General features: G+C 44.5%; 1 protein-coding gene across 1 annotated transcript; it reads right to left on the reverse strand.

Annotated features, from left to right (window-relative positions):
- Positions 1 to 3,827: 3,827 nt before the first annotated feature.
- On the reverse strand, positions 3,828 to 4,862 carry LOC117030168 (melanoma-associated antigen B10-like). The gene has a single exon (XM_033119978.1). The coding sequence runs from the start codon at positions 4,860 to 4,862 to the stop codon at positions 3,828 to 3,830; it is 1,035 nt and encodes a 344-aa protein (XP_032975869.1).
- Positions 4,863 to 12,980: the final 8,118 nt, after the last annotated feature.

The following is a 12,980-nucleotide window of genomic DNA, read 5'->3' on the forward strand; positions in this document are numbered from 1 at the left end:
TATTTCAGTGGCAACAGTTGTAACAAACCCTTTCTAATGCAAGTGGACTGGACGATATGCCCCATGTGCCCAAGAAGAAGAGCAAGACACCTGTGGATGAGCACTTGCAATCTCTCCATCAACAGTTCTGGAGTAGGTGATCAGCAAAGTGCAGCACGCATGCCCTTTATACAAAAGCCCTCTTCGTTCTTGGAGAAGATTCTGAGAAGGCCTAAATTGCCTTGCTACACTCCAGAATTTTCTAGGGCCTGCTACCGTGTGACCAGTGGTTTCAAACACAGGATCACACCAGTTTTCGAAAGGACACTGTAAGTCTCATCAGGGAGGGTTCACCCTTCTTCAATCTATAGCACCTTTCTGCACGACCTTGTCAATAACCTCTATAATCTACATACACTGAGAATTTTCTTCTTCCTTTCGCTGCATGGTCAAAATCATAACTTGTGAGTGTCTGCTAAAGAACATGGTTGAACACTTGCATCTTCAGGTATCTTTAGGCACACTGACAAACCTGGATTTCCTCTGGGGCAGGTGCAGACAAGACTCAGGAGAATGATGGTCCAGTATTTTCCTTCTCTTATCAAAGCCGGCAAGACATTTTCTACCGTGGTGGTAGACTGAGTAATTGCTCCACAGAGATACCCATACCTTATTCCTGAAACCTGTGAATATGTTCGGTTGCATGGCCAGGGGTACTTTGCAGATGTAGTAAGGTTATGGAAGCAACTTTAAAGTAAAGATATACTGCATTATCTTTCTGGGTGGGCCCAATGTAATGACATGAGCCCTTACAAGCAGAGAACTTTCTGTGGCTGGAGACAGAAGAGAGGTGCCAAGTGTGAGAAGGAGTCAAGGTTTAATTGCTGACTCAAAATGTATGGGTCTGCTTGCAAGGACTGGAGCGAGTCCAGGAGAAACTATGTCAGCTGCAGCTGCCAGTCAGCACGGAAACGGCCTCGATCTTATTTGCACAAAGAATTGGATTCTGCCACTAACCTGAGTGATCTTGGAAGGACATTCTTCCCAGAGTTTATGATCGGCAGTCCGCCAGCTGAAAGCTCCACTTGGGCCTGTGAAAATCCCAGCACAGAATCTCACAGAGACATCCCAGCCTTCATTCTTATAGAAATGTAGATAACAATACTCAGCAAGATAATAAATATGTGCTATTGTAAACCACTAAATGTGTGGTCATTTGTTACAGCAGCCATAGAAAACTACTACGAATCCTGAAAGGACTCCAAGGCCGGTTAGAATCCATCCTCTGCTGGTTTTGCTACACAGCTTTCCTCGGGCCTTCCTCATCTCTCCAGGAGAGAGGCTTTGGTACTTGGCCGCTCGGTTAAGCTCACTCATCAGAGTACGGATTCAGGGGCCTGTCTCAAATACGCCAGCAGGTTGGATTCTCTTCTTTCTAACTTCATCTGCTCTCCTAACTTCAGGGTTATCTTACAAGAACCAGTAGATCCTGGGCCAAACCAGACTCTACTCACAAGCCGATTGGGAAAAAACGAGGAGAATGTGGTGGAAGCACCCCGAGCAGATGAGCAGACACCTCAAGTTCACTGCCAGAGTAAACCACCACGTCAACAGGGCTGTGGTTAGAGGGGTTCCACGGTCAGGGACAGGACAGGTAGTGGATGTCTGCAGGGAGCTGGAGTGCTCTAAGTCAGGGGAAAGGTGGGTGATTCTGGGCTGTCTGTTGCACTGGGAGCAGAGTGCAGACTTATGAAAGGAAGCGGGTGAGAGTTGGGTGTCAGGTTAGGAACCAGATTTAGACAGGGCACTAGACTTAGACTGGGGAAGACCTAGGTAAAACTTGGTGTAATTTGGAAAGTCCGATGATCCCAGCATCAGGCCGTCAGCTCTAAAATAACCTTGCGGATGGGGGCAGGTGGACCTTAGGCACATGCAGCCCATGTGGTGTCTGATTCTCATTTTCACCTCATTAATACAACTGGGTTTCAGGTTCCTTCTTTTTATTTGTTGGTAGATACTGTGGAGTAGTGAGAAGAGAAATGAATTAAGAGACGGTAGGCCTCAGGCAATGAGGAATGGAACAGTGTGGATGCTAAAGGAGTTAAGAACAGGGCTTAGTCCCAGGTCTGTCACTTACTAGTCAGGTGAACTCGGGAATATTGCAAAGTTCGATGAACCTCAAATTTTCATCTGTGAAATGTGTTTGATATGTAGTCCCCTTGCTCTTGGCTCACATATATTGTGTAAGTGGGAATGTTGGAATGTATCTAGCTTATGCAAGACACTGGCAGAATCTGGCATGTATTGGGTTTTGATAATTTTCAATTATTACTGTTATTATTTTCACCCTAAAATGTACCAATCTCCGCTCTAGGATTTTTTTTTTTTTTCCAATCCAGGAAATGTCAGAGAATTTGTAGCTCTCGAGGATACGGTACGAGAAATCAGCTAATACATTGCTTGAGGAGTTAAATGAAGTTCCTTGCTGTGTAACTTTTTCGAGGATACGTTATTGATTGTTGGTGAGGGGGAATCTTCCCATTTGCTGTAACTGAGAACTCCTGGAATTTGTGTCAGTTATTTCCATTCCTCCCTTACGTCTGCCCTAACATCCAAAACATTTGTATTTGTAATTATTTCACTTCTATCCCAAATCTAGTTCTAACTTAGAGTTTACCAAATTACATTCCAGATTAAAATGGAATGTGAAACCTAACGGAATTAATACCTAATTAAAATGGCCACTTAATGATTGGGCTTTGCCTCACCCAGCGCAGGGAAAGGATGCCAGCACAGGCGCTTCTGAGCACCTCATCTCACATGAGTCTCACCCTATTTCTCAGACACTCCCTTGTTAAGATGCGCATAAATCACCTATTTTGTGGCCTCTGTCCTCGGGCACTGGAAAAGAGCATAGGACCTCTTCCATCTCTGTCCCAGGTGAGGATTTCTCTCTGCTTTATCCGTGATCTTAAAGTCAGTGCTAGAAGTTGTTTTCCATTCCAGGCTTCGGTCTTTCAGTCTGAGACACACCACTCAAACACGCTCTGTCTGACCCAGTTTAATTAAAATTACTTCACACTGAAGGGCTCGCAGTTGCCAAGGTTTCAAACCCCCTTGCCACGTCATTTACACTTGACTGTTCACACTTAAACCCCCAAGTCCTGGCACCATCTTTTGACATGTCCTTTTGGTTGGAGGGGGTTTCTTACAATATTCCTTACATCGTAGCTACTCTAAGACTTTACATTTTGATGGGCAGGGATGGTTCTTACACATCTTAGCTTTCCCGGTATTAACATGGGATTTGCATAGTGTAGATGCTCAAATTGTTGGAGAAAAAAATGGGCACTGAGAAAGAGATCTAATTTATTACGATATAATTTCTGTTACATTCTTGAATGAGCTAAATATATCCATATATATCGTTACAGAACAACAGACTAAAAGTCAAAAATGAAAGCAAGAATTCATCTTTTATTTATTTCTCCATTTCTTGACCCAAACTATTACACTGCTGAGTTGTTTCACATTTCCAAGGAAACCTCATCTACTGCCATGTTATCTTGTTCCAAAGCACTAAATAAGATGGAACATTTACAATTTGTTTTACAAAATAATAAAACTCTTACTCTTAAAACTCAATCATAGCAACAAATGCTTGAGCCTATCATTTATAAATTTTGACTGAGGCTAAACCTTCTATTAAAACATTAAAATTATCCAAGTTGTCACATAGAACCGAAACAAATGTTACATACTGTGCTGTCTCCAACCCCGCCCCCCCAAACCTCCACTCCTTAGAATGTGAACTTCTCTTTCTAACAATAAAGAACTCGTCTTAGACTTCACTTAGTGTGGGAGGACCTGCTGAGCATGGCCCTGGAGCGCGCACTGGCCATGGCAGCAGTACGAGCTCTGGCTGCTGCTCTGGCCCGTGCTCTCTCTTCCTCATCTCTTACAGCCTCTTCATACCAGGGCGTGAAAGCACTCGGAACGGTATTGTGGATCTTGGCCAGAAATTCCAGCACTTTCATCTTGGTGGTCTCAGCGTGGGATCTTGGGCCCCACAGGAATTCATAGTGGGGAGGATCACTGTTGGGAACTTGGCGGTACTCCAGGTACTTCTCTTTCACCAAATCCTTGGTGATAAGCTTCTTGAGATCGCCAAAAATGAAGTGATACCTCCGCTGATATAGCCCTATCACATTCAGCATTTGCCAGACTTGCTCCTCAGTGGCACAATTGCCCTTGGTGTAGATCACACCCAGAACAGTCATCAACAGGCCAGTCTTGGGGACCCCTCTGTCATCATCACTTGGCATTGCATCGTAGCTCAGCTCCAGTTTGTTGACAAGAATGTAGATGTGCCGGTAAGGATCCATTTCCTTCACATCAAGGCCAAAGACCATCTCCAGGTGGTCAGAGGCTCTCTTGAGGATCTCAAGGAAGCAACTTCTGTACCCTTGGATGACATTTCTCAGCATTTCCGCCTTGGTAATGGCCTCTTTCATTTGATACTTGTGTAGTAGGTAATATACCAAGAGCATCACCTTCTCCTCTAGAGGGCTTCTGTGGAGGGGCTCAGTGGCACGCCCGGAGGCTGGCTGGGCCTGGGGGAATCTTGGCCTTTCCTCCACTTGGTAGTTGGCACCTTCATTCGATCTTGTTGCAGTAGTGACAGTGGATGGGGCTCTCTGAGGACCCTGGGGATTGCCGTTTGACCCAGCAGCAGATGAGCTCTGGAAACGAGGAGAGAAGGCAGAGCAGAACTCTCCTCCCACTGCTGCAGTGGCTTGAGCACCTGCTGGATTCCGGGGCTCTTCTCGTTCCTGGTAGCGTTTGTCACGGGCCTGGTGCTTACTCTTCTTACCTCGAGGCATGATGGCTTTCGACACGGGCAGCAGACACCAGCGTGGGCAGGTGACTCAGTGACCTGCAGCAAAGAGGATGAGATCATTGGGCCACTTCAACAGGGAGACACGGCCTTGGCTTTATTGACGACCACCTCTGCAGGTTTCCTCGAGGGTGCTGCTCTAGGAACCCACAGGCTGCTACTGTCTGATTTGCCTCTGCCCTGAGGACCCTGTGGAAATAACTAGTGTGTGCCTAAGTGCCTACCTACCAGATCTGCTTAGGGCTCACTGGGGCTTAGAGCAACGGCTCTAAGTTACGGAGTGTTTCCGTTCACATTAAGGGTCATCCCTTCACTTTTGGTAGGACCTGAGGTCCCTGTGCTCTACTGTTCTGAAGCTGACCGGACCCCTCATTTCAAAGCCCTCATCACTCTGAGACCTCAGAGGAGGAACAGACGGGAACTTCACCTTCCCACTCCTGCCCCGGGATGCACAGGGAAGAAAGTACAGGCAGAGCTCTGTGGGACCCTTTCTATCCTGGGGTATTACTCAGGGGGTCTCAGTCCTCACTCAGTGCCCTCACTTTTATTTCTGGAAGGGCCCGGGACTCCTCCCTCTGCGGACCTAAGACTTACACCCCAGAGAAAAGCCCTCCAATCCCTGAAAGTCCTGAGGAGGAAGTTAGGGAGGCCTCTAACATATCTGCCCTGGAGCCATTTCTCACAGGCGTGGAAGTACCCTCAGGACCAGGGCTATATGTGACCCCCACTGATCTGAGGTAGGTGGTCCCCTCGGTCCTCACTCAGGGTCCTCGGTCCTCACACTGACTTCTGGAAAAGCTTGGGTTCGCTCACTGTAATGACACTGAGTTTGAGTTTGCCTTTTTTTTTTTTTCCAATTCACAGAACATGTTTTATTGTCATTAATCATAATTCAGATAATTTGATGTTTTAAAAAACTGTGCTCTAACTCTAATGAGGCTGCCCTTCCACCAGAGCCCATCTTCCCGAGACTGCCCATGGGCAACGTGAGCGGGTGCCTCAGCCTCACACCCTTCCCCAAGGCCTCCCAGGACCGACAGCAGTGGTGGCACTTTGTGACGTCCCCTTGGTTGGGAGTGGGTGTTTCCCTGAAACCTTACTCAGTGTCCTCACTGTCACGCGCAGCAAGGCCCGGGAGCTCCTCCGTCTCCTGACCCGACACCTTCGTCCTCCAATTCGACGGTATCCAGTTCCCCTGAGAACCAGAAACAGAAGTCGGGGTGCTTGACATCAATCCACCCTAACGTTCGGCTCCTGGAACCCAAGATATGGGCGGGGCTCTAATGCCCCGTATGTTCGGGGCTGGGTGGTTCGCTCAGGCCTCACTCAGGGTTCATGCCTGTCCTTCTCCTTAGGGCCCAGGACCGTGTCTCTTGTGGTCTGAAGCTGACACGCGGGTCTGATGCCCTCACTGCCCCACCCTCACCGCCCCCCCCAACCACCAGTCCCCTGGGGGAAACTTGGAAAGTCCTTGAATGTCGCGATGTCAGACGATTACTGTCTGGGTTCTCTCGGCTGAGAGCGGGCGTAGAAGTCCAGGAACCTCTGTCATCTGGACTGGCCAGTCCCCTCACAACTAACTCGGGGTCTTCACCTTAATCCAGTCGGGGCTGGAGCTCTCTTCTCCACCTGACCTTATGCCGCCCACGTCACACTAAGGCCATGACTCCCTTCGGACACTCGACATAGCGACGGAAGTCGGGGTGATGGGGTGCGTCACATCCTTAAGGCGCTACGCGGGGCCTCTGAGGGTGCACAGCAGGGGCAGGGCTCTGTGGGGCCCCGGATGTTCAGGGGTGAGTAGTTGCCATAGACCTCGCTCAGGGTCATCACCTTTACACCCGTTAGTTCTAGGGAGCCGTCTTTCTTCTAGTCTGAAGCTGACAGCTTGGTCCGATGCCCTCTTCGCCATCAGTCCCCTGGGGGAATTTAGAAAGTTCTCGAAATGGCTACAGCAGACGATACCTGCTTGTGTTCTGTTAGGGCTTTCACAGGAGTTGGGTTCTGTGGGGTTGACTTTGGTCTGGGGGAGGGGAATTGCCGTGGAACTCACACAGGATCTTTTTTTGTTTTGTTTTGTTTTGTTTTTAAACTCTGGGCTTGCCCTGGCTATTTTTCCTCAAAGCAGGGCCCTCCCCATGTCACTCTCCAGTTTCCAGACGGTGAGAGTAACGGGCACCTGAGCCTTACAGCTATCCTGGGACCTCCGAAAACTTAGGAGCAGGTTACTGTGCTGCCCATCTGCTTTGTGGGGCACCTTAAGTTAGTGCCTGGAACCGCATTCTCTGTGGCTCTGAGGCCTACACCCAGACTCAAAGCCCTCAAAAGCCTGACTCCGCAGAGAGGAAACTCAGAGGGCACTACTTTAGGCAGTCTGTTCACAGAGGCTGCCAGGACTGAAAGCAGGGGCGAAACTCTGTGGGGTCCACTCTCTTCTGGTATGGGGGACCCCTCAAACTCCATCAAGGACCTTACCTAAACCCCAGATTCCGTCTGACTTCACTCAGATTCTTCACCTTACCTCCTCTCCTGTGGGGGCCTGGGACTCTTCCATTTCCTGGCGGAATCTGACAGGCCGGTCCATTGTCCTCAAAGTTTGAGGTTTTATTATATTTACAACACATCCTGCAGTAACTTTGGAACAACTAGCACAGAATCTACATAATTTTTTTTATTTTTTTAAGGAGTATTGTATATTTTCAAAGTATTTAGGAATTCTTTAATTAGAAAATAATGGCAGGATTCCTGCTCTCCGCTCCCTGTCGGCTCTGTCCCGGCCTGCCCAGAGCACCACAGAGTGGCGGGGTCTGCGGCCGACCTAAAGGCACAGCCTCTGGGTCCTGCCTCTGGGACCTGCGGAAGCAGTAAAGACCCCCCTCCCTGCCCCCTGCAGCCCAGTTGGGGGCTGATGGGGAGGGGGGAGGCTGTGAGCCCACCCCCTCTTCTCCTTATCTTTCGCTGGTAGGCTGCCGCAGCCATGCAGATCTCCGTTCTGTCTTTTGGCTAGGAGGAGAGTGACCTGGAGTTGGCAATACATGGCTGTCATTTTAGAAAATGAAGAACTTCCAAAACTGTTTCTTGATCTTTTTGTTTGTTTGTTTTACTCAGGTTATCTATTTATTCCTTGGTAGAATTAATTCATATATATACATAATATATATACATATATATATATACATATATACATATATATGTATATATGTAATATTTATACATATATATACATATGTATTAATTCATATATATATATATATATATATATCTACAGAGGATGCCAAAAACATGTACACACATTATAAGAAAGGAAAACTGTATTAAAATTGTAATACTCAACATAATACTGATAGCAAAAAATGAATACAAGTCACGTTTGACTTCTGCAATTACAAGAGGTGCTCAAAGTGGTTCCCATCAGCGTGCAGACAGTTCTGATGACGGCAAACTACTGCTTGAGCAACGTTGACCAAAGTGTCCACTTGTATACATTTTTTTTGGCACCCCTGGTGTGTGTGTGTGTGTGTGTGTGTGTGTGTGTGTGTCTGTATGTGTATGTTATGTTTTTTTTTAATTATTCATTTTTTTCAGTTACAGTTGACATTCAATATTATTTTATATTAGTGTTAGGTGTACAGCATAGTGGTTACACATTTAGATAATTTATTCAGTGATTCCCCCCAGTTAGTCTAATACGCATCTGCCACTATACATAGTTGTTGCAACATTGTTGATTATATTCTCTATGCTGTACACTATTTACAATAGCCAAGATATGGAAGCAATCCAAGTGCCAATCAATAGACGACGAGGTAAAGAAGATGTGGTACATATATATAATGGCATATTACTCAGCCATAAGAAAGAGTTGTGGATCTTCTGATGAGACAAAATCTGAAGAGTCAAGCAAACTGTCCCATCAGACAGTGCTGCTGTTCCTTAGGATTCCATATGTCTTGCCTGCAGCCAGTGATTTTCCAAATGTGGTTATTGAAGGAGTTCTCCATGGGATGTTTTACCCTCATGTACAGCCCTGGTAGAAATCCTACATGGCCAGAAGTACTGAAGCAAGTTTCAAAGTTGTAGTGAAGAAAATCGTTATCTACCAAGTTAACCTACAATCTATGACATAACAGCTCTAGCTAGTGGTAAAATTCGCAGCCCCAGCTTAATTCAGGGCAGGAACATTTCCATTAGAATGGTGCTTTTAAAAATAGAAACTAAACCAGGGTGGTGATGAGGTTAAGGCCAAGGGTTTAAGAAGTAGACTATAGCTGCCGATTTAGAAACCTATGAAAAGGAAGCTATAGAGGATCCCTCAAGCACCTAGTATGACAAAAAACAGACTCTCGGCTTCACTTGCACCATTAGCTACAGTGTTTCCCCAAAAATAAGCCTACCTGGAAAATAAGCCCTAGCATGATTTTTCAGGGTGACATCCCCTGAACATAAGCCCTAATGTGTCTTTTGGAGCAAAAATTAATATAAGACCCAGTCTTTATTTTGGGGGAAACACGGTAATTGAAAATCTTATCCTGAATCATACTGAGACTGATCAACTTTGTAGGTTTTTTTTTTTTAGCTCTTGGTAAAATTTGGTAGCTTTTTTGTTCAGATTTTGTGACACACTAATCTTTTCATTATGAGATTTTCTCAGCCAGTGATAGATCCATTCTGAAGCGCTGGCACCAGGAGACTATCACAGAAACATACTCTGCAAAATGTGAGGAAGGAACTAAACTGGAAATTAAATAAATGCTGACAATATTGGGGCACTTTTTAAATCATGGCATTTTAACATTATAGTAGAGTTGCATCATACCTAGAAGTTAGCTTTTAATGTCAGTACATTAGGTAAAATAGGGTATTAAGATTATCCTTGAAGCCCTTTAGAAAGGCTCCAGTTTGGAAATCTGTCCTTTGTCCATCTACCACAGCCAGTTTTTCCTCCACTGTTGGAAGAAATGACTGTTTCTTCAGTTGAAGATCAATTGGAGTTGTTGGTGTTTATACAAAAAACACATACCTTTGAACACTAGAATCACACTTACCCCTGCAAGATGCTTGCCCCCTGAAAGACAGAATGTGAACTGACAGTGACTGAGGGAACCCCACATTGACAACACTCAGCTTGGTTTACTCAAGGGTGTCCATTCATTGAATAGTTGGTATTGCCATGGAATTTACTGTTATTTTCCTTATTGTTTCCTTTTCACGGACCTCATATATTGAATTAATGTAAGTTAAATGTGTTTATGATATGACTCCACTGTACATCTTATAGACATTCATATTTTGCCTAGTAAAGGTTATAAGCATATACGCAACCTGTATGTAGGGGCTATTTTGGGGCATTTCATTGAAAACTAATTAACAGCTAGAAAATTTATGGTTATTAGTTTTAATAAGCTTCTATGTGGGAGAAGAGTATTTAGATTCAAAACTACTGAATCATGTTATTTGATTAGGATATAAATATACAAGTTGAAAGCCTGCCACAAACTTTTAGAGATATATTTATGATAGATATGTTACTACATGTTGGAAACTAGCAAGAACAAAACAATCAAGTGTCATCAACCAAAAATAACTGAATAGTTGTGTTGGAGATTTTTTTTTTACATGTTTTTGTTATTAGCCACTTTGAGTTAAATAAAAACAAAGAACAAGAAATATTTGGAAAAACAAAGAAAAAGGAAGTCAATGGGATTATTTATCAGGTTCTAAAAAGTACCCATGAATTATATCACTTACACCTCCCTCTTAAAAAAGTAACAAAACAAACAAAACTTTAAATCACATTGCTATTAAGCTTTCTTACAGTAAGGAATAAGACCAAGCTACACTAGCATACAGAAACCTGAAATTCTGAGCATGAAAATAATTTACTGATTAGACACCTGGTTTATTCAAGCATTAGGCCTACTGAAGATAGAATTTTTTAAAATTTTAATTCAATCAAGTTGGAGTTATTATAATAAAAAAGGTAGAGCTTTGGACGCAACGTGTGTCTGTCACCCCCAGGCAATTTAACGAGGAACTACACCCACTACAGTGGTTCTCCTTTCACCCTGTAAATGTGTGCACTGTAGGCCAGCCCCCTACTCCAGTCAGTATCTGGTAGCAGCATGGACCACCCAACACAGCCAAGGGATATCTGCCCTCTGCTAGGCAAAGGGGTCAGGAACCATGGGAGGCAATCTGAGCTGGGAATAACACCTGAATTGTTTTTTAAAACATGTCCACACTCAGCCCTTTGTTCCCAGAGTCACTGAGGTAATTAGCCTTAGGGAATTCCCCCTCCAATTTCCCTCTCCTTGCAGCTGCACAGCCCCTTCCACTACTCATTGGTAATACTTGCCCTATTTTAACTGTCACCCAAGTCACCAACCAATCGACCCACTTGCACAGCCTCAACCTCAGCAGCAGGAGGGCCACATACACAGGGGAGGAACGAGCCTTCTCCATCTGGCATCAAGACAGCTCTCAGGCCTGGTACACTGGCAAGGATGCACAGAACCCTCAGAGTAGTGAAGAGATGTAGCTCTCCCAGATTCCATCAATAACAGCACTTTGTGGGTGACACGGGGGAGCCAGTTATCCTCTGCCTCATATTGGGCAGGGGGGATTCTAAGGTAGGAAGGGGTATCAGGCGTGCCTCTGGTCCTTTCATCCAATGGATGTGCCTACACAGATTGCTCGACAGCTTGAGGCTGGTGATGATTCAGAGATTCCCTAGCCTATCCATGTAAGTTATCTGGTACCCTCCACCAGATTCTCCACCTTCTCGCCTTCTGGTAGTTTTTCTACCTTTTGCTGAAGCCTGCATACAGGTCCCCGACTGCCAGCTGCCCTGGGCTCTCTGGAGTTGTTTTAATATGTGAGCTCTCTCAGTGATTCTAGCAATTGCTCTATCCCTACACCCAGTCCTCCTGGAGTTCCTCAGTTATTGATATTTTCCTATTCAGGTCTGTTTCCTGGCCCCGGGTCGTTCTGCCAAATCTTTGCTTCTCAAAGTAAAGGGAAAAGTTTAATTGACATATCAGAATTCTTAAAGCATGTGCCCATAGGTATCCTGGTAATCAAGACATCACTGCAGAAATCCGGCTACATATGAGTGAGGGATTATGCTGATTTTCTGCTCAAGTGAATTACGAAACAGGGAAATGCAAATTAAAATAAAATTGAGACAATATAATTGCACCAAAAATGTGGCCCAAAATTTAAAATTGATAAAATTAAATGCCTGTGAGAGTGTAGGGTATTCACATAAATTAATTTGTGAGAATTTAAATTGGTGCAGCATTATGAGAATACAATTTCATAAATATTCAAACTATTTATAATCATTAAACTATTTCCACTTTAATCTGATTTTCACATTTCTACCTCTTTCCTATAAGGAAACATCCACATTTGCCCAAGAATGCAGCATGTTCAATATTCTTATATTTCAGTTCTATTACTCGTAGTAACAAACGAGGAAACAACCTATATGTCCCTCAGAAGGAGAATGGTTACACTGATTATGGCACATATACACTTTAGAGTTCTAGGGAGGGGTTAAAAGAGTGAACTGGATCTATATGTGTTCCCATGGAAAGATCCTGTGTACATTTTATTCAGTGTCAAGGGCAAGAGACAGAACATGACATACAATGTTACACATGTAGAGTAAAAGCTCACAATGTCTTTTTTTTTTCTGTTTAATATTCTGCTCTTCCAGTTTGGACAAGGTCTCTGTCTCAATTTCCTCATCTGAAAACAGGGAATAATGACTGTCCTTACTTAGTAGGACACCAGAAAATTATTAGAAAAAAAAAAATAAGTCAGAGAAAAAGTTCTGGCATCTAATAAGCACTCAATAAATCTCATGTGAATTTATCTGAATGATTATATTCCAGGAAGATGTAAGTTTATGCTATGGGACTCATGCTTCTCGGGTCCCCCAGGGAGAAGCCGATAGTTCACATTCTCCAGTGAGAGAAGCTTTATTTTTGCCTGTCAACTAAACATCCCTTCTCTACCTTCTGAGCCCGACACCTTACTCCCTCAACCACACCCCAGTGCATGGCTACTGAAAACCTGTACATGTAACGTGTTGGGAGTA

The sequence above is a fragment of the Rhinolophus ferrumequinum genome, chromosome X, assembly GCF_004115265.2.
Source record: "Rhinolophus ferrumequinum isolate MPI-CBG mRhiFer1 chromosome X, mRhiFer1_v1.p, whole genome shotgun sequence".
NCBI classification, from domain to species: Eukaryota; Metazoa; Chordata; class Mammalia; order Chiroptera; family Rhinolophidae; genus Rhinolophus; species Rhinolophus ferrumequinum.